This window comes from Lactuca serriola, chromosome 1 (assembly GCF_051521515.1).
Source record: "Lactuca serriola cultivar US96UC23 chromosome 1, Lser_US96UC23_V15, whole genome shotgun sequence".
NCBI classification, from domain to species: Eukaryota; Viridiplantae; Streptophyta; class Magnoliopsida; order Asterales; family Asteraceae; genus Lactuca; species Lactuca serriola.
Genome location: NC_136408.1, coordinates 63,724,954 through 63,747,509, shown reverse-complemented (window position 1 = coordinate 63,747,509; position 22,556 = coordinate 63,724,954). Strand labels below are relative to the sequence as shown.

Genomic DNA, 22,556 nt, shown 5'->3' with positions numbered 1-22,556 from the left:
TTTGATGGAAGAAGGAAGAGGTTTTTGAGAGTGTTTGAGAGAGTTTTTGAAAGAAAAATGGAGGTGGTGAGAGGGTTTGGCCGAGAGTATGGAGAGAAGAGAGAGAGAGATCATAATCTTGTTATTTGTGAGGTAATACCTAGTCTTGAAACATGAGATTCTACCATAGTTATATGGTGGTTAAACATGAGTTGTCATATACATGTTTAATCTTCATTTATCCATGCTTTCCCCTTTTTTTATTATTTATCTATGGACGAGAATTGGGCTAGAGAGGTAAAAAAAATTACTTTGGGCCCAATCTTGGTCTTTCCTTGAAATCATAAGGCCCAACAATTTCTTTTCGGCTTATTGAGCTCTTAAGGTGGTTTATGACCCAATATGGCTTAAAAGAATGGGTTGTGGTCCATTAGGGCTAATTTGAGTTGTTATGGCCCAATAGGCCCATTAAAGGCAAACAAATTTATTTTAGGCCCATTATGGCCCAAAATGTTATGTTTCATGAAGGTAGGTCCAATTAGAGCCCATTTAGGGTTCCTAGGCCCAAGATGGTGAAGTTGGAGATTTATTGGTCCATTAGACCCAATATAAGAATCCTAGCCCATAATGAACTTGATTCGGGATTTCTAGGGTATCCAACCCTTATTTGAACATATGAGCTATAAATGAATGAGAATAGAGTATCGTATTCATTTAGAGTATAGGCTTTTACAATGGATGATGTTTATATGAGATTATAATTTCCTAGCTAAAAATGCTAGTTGTGACATATTTTTAATGAAATACATTTCTATGGAAATGCTTTTGATAAATCTTTATCATATTTTGTTTTGGGACAAATTCCGCAACACTTTTATTTAAAATGTTACTCTGATTTTCAAACAAAGCATAAACAAAATCGGTCTTTTCTGGCCGTGAAAATGGGGATGTCACAATTCACCTAAGATATATATCAAGTAATATAGATAATAGACACACATACCATTTAGTTCTCTAGATACTTTATATCTATGTGTAAACTGAAGGCAAATATGTACTCACGTGTTAAAGTGGATGACTAAAAAGTTGGGTAGCGCTTCGCTTCAGTACTTGTCTTTTCCTTTGACGTGACCTAGGTTTAATTATCACTAAGTATTAGTCTAATATTCTTTGTGGCTAATGATAGTCTAGATTCCTCAACAATCCCAATGTCTACATCAAGATCTATCAAGGAATAACCAAGTAGGATCATACTGGAGGTATGGTTCGTTTGGTATATAGAGTATATGGTTTGGAGATCTCATTTTAAACAACTCACTAAATCCAGCCTAGACATCATCCCAATAAGTAGATCAATCAATATAATGATTTGGAATCACTGATAAATCTTATTTATAGATTCATAATAACGACTATGAATTTAATATAAGTTACACTGAAAGCAATATGAGTGTAGCTTAACTTATAGAGATTTTTCGTAACAAAAGTCTGAAAATTGCACTGATAGAACTCCAACCTGATAGCTACTAGTGTCGGGCACTCAGTAACCTTAGAGCTTCGTTAAAATACCCTAAATACTAAGATTTTTTTGGGCTAAGGGAGTAGAAACGACACACACACACAGAGAGATAGAGGGAGAGAGGGAGAGAGAGAGAGAGAGAGAGAGAGAGAATTGGAAAGTGTAGGAAATCAGAGGAGGGTTGAGTTATATTTATAGGATGAGAAATCAGTGTGCACGTGGCACCCACACCAGGTGCACGTTGCGCCATGGATCTGGTCAACCGTTGAGGCACTGACACGTGTTCAACTTTGCGTGGTGTGACATGGCTGCTTCTAGAAGGTGCACCCCGCGAACACAAACTTTTCAGATTTTAAAAAATTTGTATCTTCTTCGTACGAACTCCGATTTTGACATTCTTTATATCCATATGTAACTATCGACGAGATCTACAACTTTCATTTAGACCCTGTCGGCTAATTCTCAATTTATTTTTATTTTTATTTTAGAAGGCTTAGACTGCTAATTTCTATTTAAAATTCATATTTTTTTTCATACGACATCCTTTTTCGACTGTCTTTATATCGACAGACTTCTATTAACGATATCTTTGACTCTCATTTAAATTGTTTCGGCTAAAATTCAACTGATCTAAAATTCGATTTCTATACTAACACAGCTACGCTGAAACTTTAAAAAATCATAACTTCCTTTAATGAAGTCAGATTTAGGCGTTCCTTTTATCCCCGAAATCTTCATTACAACTATTTCAACTTTCATCAAGGTTATTTATCATTATTAATATTTTATTTTAATATCTATTTTAGCCCTATTTATTAAGTTTTCGTCTAATATTATATACACATAATATAAACACTTAAATCAAATAGATTCAAACAATTCATTTTTATTTATTTATCAAATGATTACAATTGTTTACCCACATTGGTTACATATTCTATTAATGTCTAGCAAAAAACGCGGACGTTACATGTAGGATGGATGAGACTTTTTAAAAATAAATTAGGATGGTGGTGTTGTTGTAAAAAAATTAATTCAATAAAAATAAAATTAAAAAATTAACTAAAAGAAATTAATAGTTTAAATAAAACAACTCATTTTCATCATCTCCATCTTCAAAATCTTAATCTTCTTCATCTGCCTCCCCAAATCACTCATTCTCATCATCATATATTTACTCATACATATTTGTAGTTAAGGCTAGGCACAATCGTTTCGCACGAGTTACAGTAAAGGATGATCCAAACCACACTTCAACATAAAGATTGTTGGATTAGGTGTCTAAGCCCATAACTATTTTGGTAAGATCTAAACCCTAATCATATGTGATTTTCGGATTTAGTATGCTAGATTTAGGGTTTATGCGTTGGTATTCAATGTTGTATGCTCAAATTAGAAAAACCTAGATCAAAGCTATTAGGGTTGCATTTACACTATATAAATGATGTTATGCTAATAACCCAACAAAGATTTCATCTAATGCCATTTCAGCTTCGGTTACTTTAAATACCCCTTTTAGTTTTGTCTTGATAACCGTCCACTTATCTTTCGTCACGTTTGTCACCGAAGGTAATGATGTATAAACGTTTGTTTTGCTTGTGATGCCAACCAAAAGGGTCGTGAGTTAAGAGTTGGGTTTGACATAATCCAACAAAAAAAATAATTTATTAAAAAGAAATTAATAAATTATTAATTAAATGTAATTAATAATCCAATAAAATAATATATATATATATATATATATATATATATATATATATATATATATATATATATATATATATATATATATATACTATAAAAAAATGTAACCCAATAACAAAAAGTTAAAAAAAGAATCAATATATAATAATTAAATAAAATTATAAATAAGAGATATAGATATGATTCTTATAGTTTTGTGGCATAAATTATTTGTGTGGGTAAATTGTTATTTTAGAAATATTAATAGCCAAACCGTTAAAAGTTAATATTTTTTTATAAAAAATGCAATAGGTTTCCGAAACTGGACACCTTTTACACCATAAAATAATTTTGGATCAAAACCACATAATTTTGACAATTATACGAATTATTTTTACAATTTTGTCCTGTAATAATGAATTAATGGTGTAAAAATAATTTTGGATCAAAACCACATAATTTTGACAATTATACGAATTATTTTTACAATTTTGTCCTGTAATAATGAATTAATACCAATGATGTTGCATGTATATCACGTTAAAAAGGTAAATCAAAGACCCAGTACACATCATGTACACATCATGTACCCAACAAAGATTTCATCTAATGCCATCTCTCTCTCTCTCTCTCTCTCTCTCTCTCTCTCTCTCTCTCTCTCTCTCTCTCTCTCTCTCTCTCTCTCTCTCTCTCTCTCTCTCTCTCTCTCAACAAAAGTAATTTTTTTAAACAATTTGATTCATTTTTCCAATATAAATACCCTCTCAATTTCATTCCAAAACCACACCTCTTCTTCCTTTCAATTCCATTCTATTAATGTGTTTAAATTAATAAAAGTTAAATTTGAAAAATATTAAATAAAAAAATTGCACGGGTTGGTAGGTATAAGAAAATGAGTTTTTATATGTTATGGTATGAAAAAGATGGAAAAAGGAAAAAACCTGATGGACAAGTGGCTAGGGACCCATGTGGTAACCTCGGCGAACACGGGTCGAGGACTCGGATGCCGACTTCGGTTCGACAACTCGGTGGAAATTTGTCGATGAGAGAGAGTAGGAGGTTTGAGTATTATTTAGGGTTGAGATAACTTGACTTTCATAGGAATCAAGTTTTCACGTTAAAATGGTGAAAAACCCATTCCATCGTTGTGTATGATTTAAGACCATCTCCAATCCATTTTCATTTTTTCCACCAAAAATTAAGTAAAAAATTGGATAAATAGTGTTTAATCTCCAACCCTATTCCATTTTTTACCTTATTTTTACCCCCAAAAAGTATATTTCATTCTTTTAACTTATATAAATTGTCAAATACACCCCTTCTATTAATTTGGTTTTAACAAATATATAATCTATTTTTTTCATTACAATAATATTAAATAAATAATATCATATTTATAATACGTAATTATAAGCTTTTGTAAAATATGTTTTTGTGTTTTAAAATTTCAGTATGTATTTAAATTTTAATATGAATTTGATAAACAAAAAACATATATTTATAATTAATTAACATAATTTACTATATAACACAATATTATAAGTATTAAATATTACATTTAAATAATAATTGGTAGGTAAAAAAACCAGAAATATATAAACATATAAAACGAGGGACAAAAACCGACAACTCAATGTAATGGGGGAAGAAATGGAGGAAATAATGAAGAATGGGAGCGGGTTGGAGATGCTATAAATGAAGAAAACAACCGAATTTGCATCTTTGGCAGATTCAGTCTCTGTTGTTTCGTGTAATGACAGATCTTACCTCAAAGTGGAAGTATTTAATCAAAATTGACTTTAGGAAATTACACAGTACCCTCCTGAATTTATAAAAACCTATTTATGTTAAATAAATCTATTTAATTTTAATTATTATTATTATTATTATTATTATTATTATTATTATTATTATTATTATTATTATCATTATTAATTTAACCCCTTTATATCTATATAATGCATTTTATTTAGTTATTTCGTTTGCTAAACCTACAAACTTGGTCTTTGATTATTTTTTTATATTAATTACTTTTAAAAAATAATCATGGCAAGTGTGGTAACCCACGTCATGTAAATGACAAAATTTTGAAGCGGTGTGACAATTCTTTGATGGCGCCTATGTGGATCGTGACAAACTTGGCACAACTCCCTCTAGACTAAAGTGGTCAATATGTAAAGGGAAAACATCATAAAAGTCTTTTTATTTTGGCATCATAATCTATTTAGTATTTATACGTTTTTTTTTATTAATTTAGCCCCAAAAACCTGCAATTATATTAATTTTGACCTTTTAATCCGAACAACAGGTAATTCCACTTTAAAAAAAATTACATTTTTGGCCTAAAATTTAGTTTTAGTTACAAACTGGGTCCAAAATTTTATTACAAACTTGGTCCAAATTTTATGCTTTAAAAAATTTATACTTTCTATACAAATGCATTCATTATAAAATATGTGTTTATAAAAAATGTATACAAATATATTTTTATAAAAAAAATATAAACAAACACTTATTCGTATGCAAATAAATATATAAATATATACAAATACGTTTACTATAAAATAGATATTTGTAGGTATTTTTTTTATAAAAACATGTTTGTATATATTTTTATAAATATGTGTTTGTATACACTTTTTATATATAAAATGTGCATGTATACAAATGGATTCATTATCAAATAAGTGTTTATATATATTTTTATATTTATAGCGTGTTTATATACATTTATTTATAAAATCATATTTGTATATATTTATATATTTGTATGCAAAAAAAAAATTGTTTTTATGTATTTAATAAATACGTATTTTAGAAAAGTTTTTAAAGGTATATATGTATATAATAACATACTAGTTGTGACACCCATGTAGTACATGAATCAATATAAAAAAAATGTTAAATATAAAAGTCATAATATTTGAGAACTTTGAATTTATAAAAAAATAAAAAAATAATGAATTATTATTATTGAAAATTTTTATCTTTTAAATTTAAACAAATAATTTAAATAAATAAACAAAAGAAACCAATGAGCTTTAATTTGGGAATTTTGAAATTAAAAGGTAACTTCATTAATGAAATTGATATTAATTTATTACTACATTTATTGTAATTATTACATTAAAATATTTTATGGAATTTTAAAAAAATAGAAAAATTCATAAAATGATATGTGGAAAAAAAATAATTCAAAATAACAACTAAATAACATTTGGCAAATTGTATAAGAGTGTAACATGTGGCAAAAAAAACTTTCATTTATTAGAGTAGATTTTACATATGTGTATTTTACACATTTTCACATAATTACGTTTTTATAATTAGGTATTTAAAATAAAAAAATATTTTTATAACTAAGTATTTTGCATACAAAAATGTTTTTACAAAATGGTTTTATATAGAAAAATTAAGGTTTTTTATGTGAACACACACAAATATATATATATATATATAGTATTTTGCATACAAAAATGTTTTTACAAAATGGTTTTATATAGAAAAATTAAGGTTTTTTATGTGAACACACACAAATATATATATATATATATATATATATATATATATATATATATATATATATATATATATATATATATATATATATAATTTTTGCATAAATATGATTTTCTTACAGCCACATCACCGGAAAAAGAAAATTAACTAAACCAAAACTGGATTTCAACCATAAAAACATCAAAACCTGAATATTAACAAACTTGCATCAAATGGTTAAATTGATTTCAACCCAACGAAAACCAAAATCAGATTTGTAACAAACGTGAAACAAATCCAAACAAAAAAAAAAAAAACGATTTCAAGCTATAATTTCAACCAGGAAAAACCGATTGCAATCAATGATTTCAACAAGAAAAAAAAAAAGTCAAAACCTAATTTCTTACAAGCCTCCATCAAATCTAGATTTTTTTTTCAAAAACACATTTTTAATTCATGTTCTAGAGTCGCCCGTGTTCCAAGAATCCACGTCAAAGCAAGAAAAAGAAGTCGTTGATTTTTCTGACCAAGGTATGTTGTATCTCGTTGAGTTCATGATTTGAGATGGGTTTTTTTTGCCTAAACTATCATATTCAAAGATTAAAATGAAAGAAGCTTGATGTGGTTATTTTGCACAATAGAACCTAATCGTCGTCGTCACATGTGTCTTCTCCGGCACCCCTTCCACCAGCTCCGACATCTCATGTCACAGTAACACATAACATTGATGGTATTTCAACAGTTTCTGTGGAGGGAAAGTTTGAACGACAATGAAAAAGACGAGGGAGGTCCGCCTTTTTATTTACGAGGGTGTCAACATCGAACTCTCTAGTTTCTCCGGCTTCCTCCACCTTCTCCGGGGATCTGGATTATGTAAAGGTTTTCCTGATCTGATTTATCCGACATGTTTGATTTTCGGGTTTGCTTTAGATTTGCTGGTATCTTTTCTTGGTTTCTTCATGTTTATGGTGGTGGTTTACCAAAGGTTTTGCCGGAGAAGACAAAGGGGTTTGAGGTGGTTGTGTGGAGGATTAACGGAAGAAGAGGTGAACGGGAGGGGAAGGACGAAGCGGGTGGGTTGGATTCATGGAGAAGGTAGACCCTCTTATATAATTATGTTTTTAATAATAATAATAATATAAATAATAAATAAATAAGTGGATGAGGATAAATTAGGGGTCGTTTGATAGCTGCTAACTGGGTAAAAACTGACTGAGTTAGACGTTAACTGAGTTAGAAGTTCTAACTGAGTTAACTTCTGACTGAAACTTGTTGTTTGATTTTACATTTGACTGATTGTGCAAAATGATTATATTACCCTCAAACAACATTTCTTCGTAATAACATTCAACCTACTGTAAAACAAAATAACTATATTACCCTTAAATAAAATAGCATATAAAATCCAAAAGTAACCATATAATACACAACACTTTAAGGTATAAATTTGACAATCTACACACATATTCTGTATGTACAAAATTGTTCTTTTTTCCTTCTTCCCATTCTTTCTCAAGCTATTATCATCAACCCCATACTTCATAATCCATATACAATAAAGCTCATAATCCATATACAATAAAACATATCGATTTTGAACGCCTTTGAATTTCCTTTTGATCGCATCTTTTTCAATTTGCAAACATCAGCACAAAATTAACTTCCCGATTGATTGTTAAGGATAGAACTCCAATTTTGACCATCCAAACTTCTTTGACTTTAAACTCAATTAATGCTTCCATTTACTATTGTAAATCATAGCAGCATCGTCTTGCATCTGATTTCTTTTGCTTCTTGATCAAAATCAAACTAGTCAATTTGATTTTTTTTCCAGACCGACACAGAAACACAATTAAATATTCAAATTAATTTCCAAAATCAAGCTAGTCGATTTGATTTTTTTTCCAGACCGACACAGAAACACAATTAAATCTTCAAATTAATTTCCAAAATCAAGCTAATCGATTTGATTATTTTTTTTCTAGAATCAACCAAAATGAAGTTCTTTACAGAAGCAATACAAGGTATCTCATAACTGGAAATCTATTGTGAATCAGAAATCGTGTTGCAGAGATAGAGAGGAGATTAGATAAGAAACTAACGATGAAGGAGGCCGGAGACGACGATTGCGATGGAGGACGATGCTGGAGGAAGAGGCCGGAGTTTGAGGAGGAAGCGGTGGAGCTAGCTGTCCTTGCGTTCGTTCTTTGGCGACGAGGAAGAAGAGCTGCGAAGGATTAAACATATTTTGGGAGGAGAAGAGCAAACAAATGATTTTACTCGGTCAGCTCTTTTTTTTTTTTGACGGACCGAATCAACAACTATTAGCGGACCAAGTCAGAGATATGGACCAGATCAAATGCAAAACAAACAATCTGACTGGACCGAGTCAGACAAAAACCTCTGACCGGATCCAATCAGCATCTAATCAAACAGGCCCTTAGTCTTTTTGACACAGACAGGGATCAAACATACAACAAAAATAAAAAATAAGGACGGTCCGAATTAAAAAAAATTGTTACGGACAAAACATATAGAATACCCTGAACCATAGACACCATCTGTGTAATTTACCCTATATATTATAATGCATATAACTGGTTCGCATATTGACTATCACCTACTAGGTAAGGTTGATTCATATTTAAGAAACCGACCTAGGTTCCATCCCCACTATGGCTAAATTGAACTTTGATTGTATAATCCCAAGGCCGACTAATCTTTAGTTGCTAGTCAACTTAATACCTTGATATTTATATATGTTTTAATAACTAAATCTATGTGTCTATTTAATTATAATTTTTCGTCTATTTAATTATAATTTTTCTTTATGTGAAATTTAATTTCTCAATTTAGTTAGACCTATTTTCCAAAATTTACTATGTTTTAGTATATATATGGGAAAAGTGAATATACCCTTAAGGGTACATAAGCTTAGGTACCCAAACTCACCATAATACTTCGTTTTGTTTGATATATTCATTATATGTTCTTTAATTTTGATTATTAACTTGATTTTGCAATCAACATTTCGAAATTTCACTATTATCTTCCTTTTACATCACATCTTTTTTTTTCCGAACACCTATTAGGCTATATATATTATAGTTGAAAATGAAAATTATTGGAAGGGGAGATAAATGTGAAATTTATAAAAATCTTAAAAGTAAATCAAGTTATAAGTTGAATTATAAGAACATTGGACAATTATAATGTATATATATGATACAAAATGACATAATATTGTGAGTTTGGGTACCTAAGCTTACATACCTTTAAGGGTATATTCATTTTTCCATATATATATATATATATATATATATATATATATATATATATATATATAGAGAGAGAGAGAGAGAGAGAGAGTTAGGTTCAAATGTTTTCAACAAATATTGTGTGCCTAAATATACCAATGAGAATTCAAGAAATAATAAATAATTAAATAAATCAATAAAGGGTATTTTGGACCTTTTGTACTTTTAATTAAGGAAATCATTTAATTGAAATCCTACAATTATGGAAATAAAGTAAATATATTTGACCTGATAACCTTATACAACATATCACATACGCCTCCTCCAACGACGATCGTATGCTCCTATCGTTGACTCCTCAAGCGATCCTCCCCTGCTCGCCGCCGTTAGCCATCTCCTCGCCACCGGCTGGAGATCGTCGCAGCCCACCGCAACACCGGAGTTGTCGATTTTTCCTTCGACCATACAGGTTCGTGTTTATTCCTGCTGTCTGCATTCGTCTTTCTTTGTCTGCTTTCATTCGTGTTTTTTTCCTTGCTGTCGATTTGTGCTTCTGTCGATCTTCATTTTTTCCCTGTTTTCTGTATCTGTTAGATTAATTTTTTGGTTCTCTGAATTTTCAATCGATATTTGTACTGAATTGAATTGGAACTCAAAAAATCGTATACTGAATTGATTTTGTATATAAAATGTAGAGATTAAAATCTAATATGTTAAGATTTGTATTTCATGTTTCTCTTTTTTTGACAAAGGAGCTGTCGATTTTTTGGTATCTGTTTTCTGGTTCATGATATGAATTTTCCTTGTTGTCGATTTTTTTGATTTGAAGTTGAATGTGAAATGAGAATTGATTTTGAATGAAATACCTTTGAATGTGTAGTTTACCTTTGAATGTGAAATGAAAACTGATTACAAAGGCCAATTGTGTATGTGTTTGTTCTTCAATTTTCTATTGAACCTAGATGTTATTCTTAAGATGCTTATATGATAACTAGAACAATATAGTTATAGTTATATTCTATTTGTAGAAATTATAGTTATATAGATGTATTCTGTTAGAATGTTTGAGAATTATTGTCAACAACAAGAAATTATAGTTTATATAGATGTATTATGTTAGAATGTTTGAGAGTAATTGTCAACAACAAGTACATTCTATCAGAATTTATAGTTTTTTATTCTCTTAGAATGCATTGAATTTTTTAATTTTTGAAATTTGATTATATTTTCTTTGTGGATTTAGGTTTTGAAGATGCTAACATTGATGTGGAGAAGTAAGAAAACATAGAGAACGAGAGTGTATTATACCAGAATTTGTTATGCTATAATATATAAAATGTTGCTAAAAAATAATATTCTATTAGAATAGATTAGTGTTTTTGTTAGATTGTGATGTTTTTTTTCTTTTTTCTTTCAGAATGTTGTTATTATTCAATTAATCATAATCATACATCGTAATTATTTGGATATTATTAGTTCAAGAATTGATTTTGTGTATTCTTTTTAGAATGTATTTACTAGTTTATGGTTGGCATTCTGTCATTCTAACAGAATATAATCGACGAATATATTTACTAGTTTATGATTAACATTCTACAATTCTGATAGAATAAAATCAAATTTCTAATTTTGAATTATGTTAAAATATTCAAAATTTTAAAAATAAAGAAATTAATTATCCCTAAAAATCCAAAAAATTCCTTTTTTAATATAGGTTAATTGACTAAAATGTCATTATGCTGAAATTTGTGTGATTATATGGTATATGTTATCCTATTCTACTATCATAGACCCTCAGATCATTACCTTTGATTATATTCCATCCGATGGTCCAGATCTGTGCATTCTGGCACACAATAGTTACTAGAAACAAAATAACTTAACCCTATATATATATATATATATATATATATATATATATATATATATATATATATATATATATATATATATATATGTGTGTGTGTGTGTGTGTGTATATGTGTGTATTTGATAATAACTTTTTCTTTCTGTGAAATTTAATTTCTCAATTTAATTAGACCTAGGTCCCTATCATATTTATATTTCCAAAATTTACTATGTTTTATAATATATATTTTACATATACTTATAGTAACTTAATTCATATGTTTATTTGGTAATAAACTTACTTTCTACGAAATACACTCACGTTTTATTCATATCAAATGCAAAACTTCTTCCTAAGTTTAGCTATGGTTTATATTTATATAAATATATTTAAAAAATATCTTGTAAGCAATTATCTTTTATGAAACTAAAAAAAAATGAAAAAAAAAAAGACAAACCTTAACTAGGTTCTATATATTTAAGAAACACAACAAATATCATGCGTCTTATAAAAGTAACTAAAGGGTCATGTTCATATATAGAAGTTTTCAGTTTTAGACAAAATTTCATAATTGGTCCATGTTGTTTGCAAAATATCTTATTTTTGAAAAAATTTATATTTTACCTTTTAAATGTTGAAAGGATTGCAGAACTAATTTTTATATTATAAAAATGTTTATCTTTTACTTTCAGTGTATTTTAAACCTACTATTTAGTACAACACTTTTTATATTTATGGTTATATATTTTAAAACTAATTTAATATTAAGTGAAATATAAAAATAGTCCATATAGTTTGGTTAGTACGGCAGGTTTGGACCCATTTTTGGGATGTTAGATCACGATCTTGTGGTTCAAAAAAGTATACTATACATACTTTTGTCAAATGACATCCATGATTTCCTGTTAAATGCCATCACGTCCCCCTCACGGCCTCACATACAGGCATTTTGGTTACTCCTCTATGTTCATCCTAAGGCAAGATCCAGAGTTCTATTGTTAAAAGCAAATAAGATAGAACAATAAGATTATTGAGCAAATACACAAAATAAAAGAGGTAATAAGAGAAATGGTATGTTTTTGGTAAAATAATGGACTCAAGTATAGTTTCCTGCAATGGCGGAACCATGAATTTTGATATGGAGTACAAACATTATCAATATATTATATGTAGTTATTAATATCGGACATTAAAAAACATGTTATAATCTCTTTAGTTAGAGGGATAATAACATAAAACATGTTTACAAATAATATATATATATATATATATATATATAGAGAGAGAGAGAGAGAGAGAGAGAGTGTTAGGTTCAAATGTTTTTATTATCTATTGTGTGCATATATGACTGATTCTGGACCAATCATTTTAGTTATTTTAAGAAAATAATTAATGTATATTAAATGTTGAAGATGTAATTAATATTCATTATATCTTCAACATGTAATATGCATTAATTACTTTCTTAAAATAACTAAAATGATTGGTCCAGAATCAGTCATACATGCACACAATAGATATTGAAAACAAAATAACCTAACCACATATATATATATATATATATATATATATATATATATATATATATATATATATATATTCATTCCAATTATCACTCACCTTTTCTCACTTTCAATTTTTACATACCCACATTTCATTTTTTTACACAAAAAAATCATATGGATCAAAACCCCAACGCTCCTCCTCCAAACACAAATACACCTCCATCTATCGGTTTTACACAATACAAATTGTATGCGAACACCCTCAATACTCAAAACAACTTTTTCAATCCCGCCTCATGCCACCACAATTCCCTACAACCATTCCACAAAACATTTTCAACCAATTCACTACAATGCAACAAAATACCACACAACCACCATTCACCCAAGAAATGGTACCTGAGACGCAAGCGTGGGGAGCCGAAAAAAATGGCTTAGAAATGAAGAGCACGAAGGAAAGGGAAAGCGGTTGCGGTGGATCAATCGGAAGACGAACATTTAACACGGTAGACTACGAAGGAGGAATACGCGTTGGTGGTGGCTTGGTGTGGGACAACAAAAAAATCTAACGGAAGGAAACGGTATGAGAAAAATTGCTTTTTGGGAAGCAGTGATCGCGAAATTTCGTACAATTTTGAAGAAGGATGAAACGTATCGCAATCACGACATGTTGAGTAGCAAATGGACTCAAAGAAACAAGAAGTGCACCAAGTTTAATTCCGTCTACAACAAACTTTCCTCGCACAAGCAAAATGGTGCGACCGATTTTGATGTTTATAGAGCGGCAAGGGACCAATATCATGTCGAGACCGGTCACGTTTTTTAGCACGAAAAGATTTGGGAGATTGTCAAGAAAGACTCAAAGTGGAATAAAACAGACACATTTACGGAACAACAATCGAAGAGGTCTCGTGAATCAGGTTCGGTCGACGTTTCGAACGCACGCACGAACATCGGCCTCAATGCAAACATAGATGAGATACCGAACGACTTGAACGACCTTGAAGAGATCTCTCCGCCTCGACTGCCGATAGGTCACGACAAAGCGAGGCGTGCTCAAGGACACGCGGAGGAAAGCGAAAGTAGATATCGAGAGCAAGCCGAAATGAAACAAAAATTTGACGATCACAAGGAAATTGCGCGTAAAACATATGAGTTGCAACTGGAGCATTTGGAGTTCCTTCGTCGTGAAGCCGAGGAAGATCGCATTGCGAAGGATTCGGCTATTCTCTAAACTAGCGTGGAGAATATGTCACTAAGACGGTTAGAGGTGCTCCGAAAACTGAAGGCGAAGATCGAGCGGAAATATATAGATGACGATTAGTGCTTTTTTTCGTTGTAATTTTTTTTTGGCCAATGTTTTTTTCTTTTTTTTTCAGTCATTTTTTTTCGTTGTAATGTCGTTTTTATTTTTTTCGTTGTAATATCGTTTTTAATTAACTATTGATTTAAATTATGTTTTATTTAATTTATATGTTTTTCAAAAATTATTGCGACATAAATTTAAAAAAATAAAACAAAATATAAAAATAAAAATTAAAAACATCAAAAAATAAATAAAAATTGATAGGTGTTATTACATGTTATGTGGTGTTGCCCATTTCCACCTTGGGTTTTATAACATCAAAAGTATGACTTGGATGATGAGGTGGATATAGGGATGAGCATAAGCAGGTACTGCCTCATTTGGTGAGAACCAGAACTGGCGGTCCCTGTAAACTTAGAACCGGAATAGAAACTGCTTTAAGCAGTTCTTAATGTTTGGAATCAATCTTGGAACCGGCGGTTCCGGTTCTGAGAGCGGGTAACCCGGTTACATTAATTTTGTCAACTTTTGTCGATAAAACCGCAATTTAGTTTGATCCAAATCAAATCAATTTGGACCAAAGACATACAAAATCGGACCAATGTATTCTAAACCGGTCTAAGTAACACACACACACACACACACATATATATATATATATATATATATATATATATATATATATATATATATAGAGAGAGAGAGAGAGAGAGAAAGAGAGAGACAGTTAGGTTCAAATGTTTTCACTATCTATTGTGTGCATGTATGACTGATTCTGGACCAATCATTTTAGTTATTTTAAGAAATTAATTAATGTATATTAAATGCTAAAGATGTAATTAATATTCATTATATCTTCAACATATAATATGAATTAATTACTTTCTTAAAATAACTAAAATGATTGGTACAGAATCAATCATACATGCACACAATAGATAGTGAAAACAAAATAACTTATATATATATATATATATATATATATATATATATATATATATATATAAACCTGTTCCGACGGGTAACTAACGGGTAGCAGTTCCGAAAAAATTGGAACCGGAACCGGAATCGCTTAAGGTGGTTCCATAACTTTAGGAACCGGAACTGCTTAGGGCGGTTCTAGTTCAAGAACCCGTAGTTCCGAGGCGGTTCCAGTTCCAAAAGCGGATAACCGGTTCCAATGCTCATCCCTAGGTGGACACTTTGGGTGTCATAACATGTAATAACATGTTGCTCACACTCAATGGTCTTATTCATTGCTTTAAGTGATATAACCTCTGTTGCATCCCATCCAAAAAGCATAATAAGCCTTTAAGTTATATTTTGGTCTTTATGTACGAGGGAGCAAGTAAATAAATATAATTATATAAACTAGAAAGTTACCCAAAACAATATACAAACATGAATCCAACTATAGAAGACGTATTTGGTACTGAGCGTTTGAGAGCTTCTAGCTTCTAACGTTTGACAAAACGTTCCGTTTTAAACAAAAAACACTGTTTGGCACTACAAGCTTGTAGCATTTTATTAACCAAAACCCTCCAAATCCAAATGTTACTTCATGTAGCATTTAACAAAATGCTACAAGCTACCCGCTACTCGTTAACAACTAATTTTGCCGAACAACCCAGAAAGTGTGTAGCATATTAACAATTTAATCAAGAATATATTTGTAGTAGGGATAAGATATAAGAAATAAGTATGGATACATATTTGATTACCTATGCAAATTTTCAAGGATTTGTAAGTAACTAAATGTTTTTTTTTTTTTTTTTTTTTTTTTTTTTTTTTTTTTTTTTTTTTTAAGTTCTTTGTTGCTTGAAAAGTTTTTGAAAAGCTTCTTATGATTGGAATTAAGAGTTATGATTTTTCTTTCTAATAGTCACTCCAATCATTTAAACTTTGTTGGACGTGCTAATTGAAATTTTAGCTTTTAACTTATAAGTTATCCAAATGGTGAAGAGTTTACATGATTTTAGCATGAATCTTGAAAGAATTTTTGAACCTGAATAATTTGTGTTATTATCATGTTAAATTAAATTATATAAAAAAAAAGTCACTTAAGGTATTTTTTATTTATATATAAACAACCCTATGAAATCAAATTGAAATAATAAACTAGATCATTATTTTCTTTTTGTAAACAAAACTGATATTCTGTGCATTTTCAATATACTATATTTATTCACTAATGAAGTCTTTTATTACTTATTTCATATAAAATAAGTTTGTTATTACTTATTACATATGCTATAAACGTTCAAATATGGATTTAAAAGATGGGCTTCTTTATAAAAATCAAGTAAAAGTAAGCACACAAATTGTGTTTCATGGTTTTGGGCCTGATTTAATGGCTTTCAGTTCTTCTATCAAAGCCATTAAATCGTTAAGAGAAGAGCCACCTTCTTCAACAACGTGTTTGGCTTTCATTGCTACCTCTTTTGAGCTGCATCTGATACCTTCAGCTATGGCGGATCCACCTGTCAATATCTCAATAGCCTCAACTATATTCCGTTTTCCGATGATTGGGCTAGTGATCTCAGAACCCGAGTTCCAAACCTCCGCCCCTACTCCGACTCCAATCCCTAAAAGCTCCACCAGCTTCTCGTTGTAAAAGTGCTCGGCGTACAACGGCCATGTCATCAATGGCACTCCGGTCACCATAGCTTCAAGCACCGAGTTCCAACCGCAGTGGCTCAAGAACCCTCCGATCGACGGGTGTTGTAAAATCTCCACTTGCGGAGCCCATCCTGTCATTATCAAACCCTTGTTTTCCCTTCCAATCCTCTCCTCAAAACCTTCCGGCAACCCACCGATCGCTTCATCTTCCCCTTTCCTCACCACCCAAATAAACGGCTGCTTAGATTCTTCAAGCGCCAATGCTATTTCAGTGATCTGAGCTTCTGGGAATTTCACCAAACTTCCAAAACAAACGTATATCACCGATTTCGGTTTTTGATCGTCAAGCCAACTCAGACAACTGTGCTTCTTCTCCGACGAACCCTCGTGAATGAAAAATTGAAATAGAGGACCAATATGCCAGATTTTCGTACCTTTAATCTTCTTCATATGATCGGCATAATCTGGTTCGATCTCGTAAAATGTGTTGTGGACTAATCCGTAACTTCGTTTCTCCGAATGTTGAATCGTTTCAATCATCTCGCCCCATTGGTTCTTGAACTTGAAATGGTCTGAAACCTGAGACCTCTTCATCGTGATTTTATCGGGTAAATTGGGAACCACAAAGCTCTCTGATTCAGATTTCACATTCTCGTGAGGTTTATGAACTTTCAAGCTGTGGAAAACAGAGTGGTAAAGGAAACACGAAGGGTAAAACAACAGTCTCGGGATATTGAGCTCGTCGGCAAGGTCAACTGTCCACGGGAAGAACATGTCGGAGAAGATGCAATCTGCAGCAAGATCACGAATCACTTGTTCAATTGTTGTCTGGAGCAGCATCATGCCATGATAGACTTTGGATGCTGTTTCTAGAGTGGTGGCAGTGTTAAAGTTTTCGATTCCGATGGGCAGTCCGACTTCCGATGCTGGAAAGTTGATGGTCTGAACGGCGATGGGGAATCCAGCGATGATGTCACGATCGACGGAGGATTTGAATATGAGAGCATTGTGAACGGTGGTGATGACGGTGGAGCGAACGCCTCGGGAGGCAAAGAGCCTGGCAACGTGGACCAAAGGGATGATGTGGCTTGAAGCAAAAAAAGGGAGGAAGACGACGTGAAGGTTTCCGGCGCCGGCCTCCATGGAGGATTTAGTTTTCTCCGGCGTCATGGATTCCTTCGTTCCCTTTGATTTTGGGTGACGCCCCTTTATTTTGGAGTAAATTACTTAAATCGTCCTATGGTTTGGTTAAAATTACGTGTTTGATCCCTAAATTTTGTTTTGCATTCGGATAGTCCTTATAGTATGTTTTTGTTGCGGATTTGATCCCTGCTATACCTAAAAAGACTAAATTACCCTTACTAATTCTTTTCTAATTATTAATTAGTTTATTGGCTTTTATTATTTATAAAATAGAAAAAGTAATAAGTTTATGACCCACCCTCACATTTATCTCCTGACCTTCAAGTAGATCCCCTCCATTGTGTTTTTACAGCCATCATATCCTTCCGGTGAAAATCTCTTCATCAAAACCACTGATCACTGATTCTTTCTCCCACAAATGTGTAATCTTGCTAAAACCCTAGAATCAAAAGCTAGGGTCCTCTATCATAGCTCCACCTCTTCTCCTTAACCCCCGATTGCATCTGGTTTCATCCCCAATTTCGACTAGAATGAGATTGAGGACGCTAAACCATCACCGGCGTACCTCTTCGCCACCACTGCCAAAATAGTCGAGCACAGATCACTGATTCTTTCTCCGATGAATGTGTAATCTTGCTAAAACCCTAGAATCAAAGGCTCAGGTCCTCTACCATAGCTCGACCTCTTCTCCCTAACCCCCACTTGCATCTGGTTTCATCCCCAATTCCGACTAGAATGAGATTGAGGACGCTAAACCATCACCAGCGTACCTCTTCGCCACCACTACCAAAATAGTCGAGGATATCTACAACAAGAACGAACCATCACCAGTTGCATAAGTTTGATTTTGATTTGGTTCACCGGATTCGATTAGAGACTTCAATTTCTGGATTTTGGTTTGGAGGTTTAGGTTCATCAGAGTAAGGTTTGAGTATTTAATTTCATGAGTGCTAGGATTTTGGATTCAATTTCTGTAACGACTAAGCCACAATTTATGGGTTCGATTTCTTAATTCAAGTTCATTCCTTTTGAAGCTCATCATGTTCATTTTTTGTTTTGAGTGGTTTGTTTGATTTCAGGTAATTTGGTTTTAAATGATTTGATTTTGAGTTCATCCATTATTTTTGGGTTTTGATTTCATCAATGATTTATGGTTTGAGTTTCGATTCATCCGTGATTTCTGAGTTTAATTTCTAGGCATGATAATTGGTTTTAATTTATGGGTTTGAGTTTCCTTGCATCGATTTAGGCACTGAGTATGATTTTTTGGGGTTTGATTTTTTTGTTTAATTTTTAGATGCAAAGTAGGGGAGGTGTTTGTGGGCGATGTTACTGCAGTTGGTGTTGTTGTTGATCTTTGATGGCGGAGGATATAGAAGGGTGACGGTGGTGTTATGGCAGTGGTGATGAATGGTTGGATTTATGGGTTTGAGTGGAAGTGTCCGACTGCGGTGGTAGTAGAAGGCAGATGTTGATGGCGGAGATGTTGATGGCGGAGGTGCTGATTAGAAGAGTGCATATTTAATAATTTTCTTTAAAACATTAGTAATAAATCAATAATAAATAAAATGAAAAAATAAATAAATAAGGATAATATTGTCTTTTCATGTTTTTAGGGACGAAAATCGCAACAAATGAATACCACAGTGATGGTCCGAGTGCAAATTAAAAATTAGGGACGAAATACGTAATTTTGACCAAACCATAGGGACTATTTCAGTAATTTACTCCTTTAACTATTTTGGTTTTTATAATAATAATTTGTTAATTAGTTTTTGTCTTTTGTTGATATAAATTATATTCTTTATTTTTTTTATCAACGTAATTATAATTATAATGATTGTTAATATATAAAGACAAATAGATGTTTGAGAACGAAAGATAGTTTTAATGGTTAAAATATATATATAAAGACAAAGACAACATATGAAAATTGAAGTATTGTAAATATCGTCTTTGGTTTAAGTTTAAAAAACTATAGTTTATATCAAAATTCAAACAAAAGTAAGAGCATATTGCATAAATGTTGTTACTATAGAACATGACGCTTTTTCTTGTTGTTACTCATAATTACTTGATAATCTTTTTTTTTGTCCATTTATTGTTCTTCAACCTGTTAGCAAATGTAAATAAATGAATAAATAACTCAAATTTTATTTATTTTTCATTATCTTCGTGATATTCGACACTAATCCTCTTCATTAATAAACTAGATATGTGTCCGTGCAAAGCAGTTGTGATTAATAGCTTGTTTTTGAAGAATAGTTTCTTATGGGAAAATAATTATTAGCTTTTGTTATTAGTTATTATTTAATAAAAAATTACCATTTTTAAATAAAATATTTATATTTATATCTTATCTTTATATTGTCTGTTTATACTATTGATGTAAATTAATTAATATTGATGTTTAGTTTAAAAAATATAAATTTATATATATATATATATATATATATAATATTTTAAAATTTTCATTTTGCTTCAAATTGAATTTCTTAATTATTTTTTTAATTAAAATCTTCAAGTTTTAAATAAGTATTAATGAATTATTTATGTATAATTGATTTATACAAAAAAATTTGAAACTTAAAGTTCTTAAAATTCAAGATATGACTAATATATTTTATAATATAATATAATATAAGAAGAAAATTTTATTAAGTCATTGTATATTGTTTTTGTTTTAGGCCAACAATGTATATTGTTTTTGTTTTAGGCCAACAATGGTTATTATGTCTATTTTTGAATTTTGGCCTATTAACTATATGGACAAAACTATTATAATTGGCTTGTTTAGATTTGGGTTTACATAAGGGATTGGATTTAACCAAATATTGGGCTGATTTGATAGTGTTTTGACTCATATATGATATATTTTTCTTTGGGCTTATTTAGGGTGTTTTACGCCCTCTAAGTGTGAATGACTTTACTGTTAGTAATATGTTCTTATAGGGACCCCTATGTTAAAAAGTTCCCAACTTGGTTAAGGACACATAGCCCCCACTAATGTTAAAAAGTTCCTAACTGGGGTAAGGACACAGAGTCAACCATAAGGAGCTAACAGTGTAAACTTAGCACTCAAAAGGACACATATTGATAGATAATGAATATTTACCAAAATTCATATTAGTCCTAATTTATATTTTTTTCGTAACATGTCAACTACAAAAACTTAGAATAACGAAGTGATATTCATAGAAAACATGCTAATATAAAACGATGACAACCATCATATCAAGTGTAAGTGCATGTTAGGAGAGAATGTGCTAATGAAAATTTTAAAATTGTTTTAACAACACTCGGAGAGAATATTTTAATGCAAATTTTAAATAATTTTAACAAGTAGACCAATGGATATTTTGAAAGAAAAATCTAACATTTATATCGATAGATATTTTGGTTTAGACATGTCTTTGGTTTATAGATGGATAAATGGAAGCAAGTTTGTGTGGATTTAAGAGGAATTCTTTTTACTGGGCTTGAAGAGTAAGGGTTCCTTGCAGGACAAAATGTTTTAAAAGCCGGCTCAAATAAAATGGTCAAACATGGAAAATGTTGTGTTAATAATCAACATGTGTTTCTATCATTTGATTTTGATACATTTGGTTTCCTAACATCAAAAGCAATGGAGGTTCTCAAACGAGTGCAATGAGACATGCATTTGAATATTACGACCCCAAGATCCATGGACGTAGTTTTAAAAGAGTTAATTTCGCAATCCAAAAATTAATAGCGACACAATTTGTTATCCATTTGCTTTACATCTCGTTGTAATTTTTTTTTAGCGAGATAAGTTTAATATAATCAAACCCAACCAATTTCCTTTAGTGAACTCTCGAACTCTCAAACTCCCCAGATATGGTTTATAGAGAAGACCAAAAATATTTTGATTTGTAGTCGTTGGTGTAACGACCGTAGATCCGGGCTAGTCAATTTAGAGATAATAGGGGTCAAAAACGACTTTTCAACAAAAGATTATTTAGAATAAATAATCTTAACCAAGTTGTACAATATGTCTCAAGGGTTCCGTACATATAAAGAACGCCGAAATCCGAGTTATAACGAAGAAGTTATGGCTCGTCGAAGTTTTTCGGCAAAACCGGCACGACACCGGGAGACGTAAATAGTGAATTTAAGATAGAGGACTTTTTAGCCTTAGTGATCTAAACAAAAATTGTAGTATACGTTAAACCGAGAA

At 31.1% G+C, this 22,556-nt stretch overlaps 1 protein-coding gene across 1 annotated transcript; it reads right to left on the bottom strand.

Moving 5' to 3' along the window:
* Nucleotides 1-16,776: 16,776 nt before the first annotated feature.
* On the bottom strand, nucleotides 16,777-18,402 carry LOC145089803 (solanidine UDP-glucose glucosyltransferase 1-like). The gene has a single exon (XM_079028199.1). The coding sequence runs from the start codon at nucleotides 18,383-18,385 to the stop codon at nucleotides 16,925-16,927; it is 1,461 nt and encodes a 486-aa protein (XP_078884325.1). The 5' UTR covers nucleotides 18,386-18,402; the 3' UTR covers nucleotides 16,777-16,924.
* Nucleotides 18,403-22,556: the final 4,154 nt, after the last annotated feature.

Bases quoted from the DNA above. Each gene is read 5' to 3' on its own strand.
- LOC145089803 (XM_079028199.1), bottom strand. From the start codon at position 18,385: ATGACGCCGGAGAAAACTAAATCCTCCATGGAGGCCGGCGCCGGAAAC.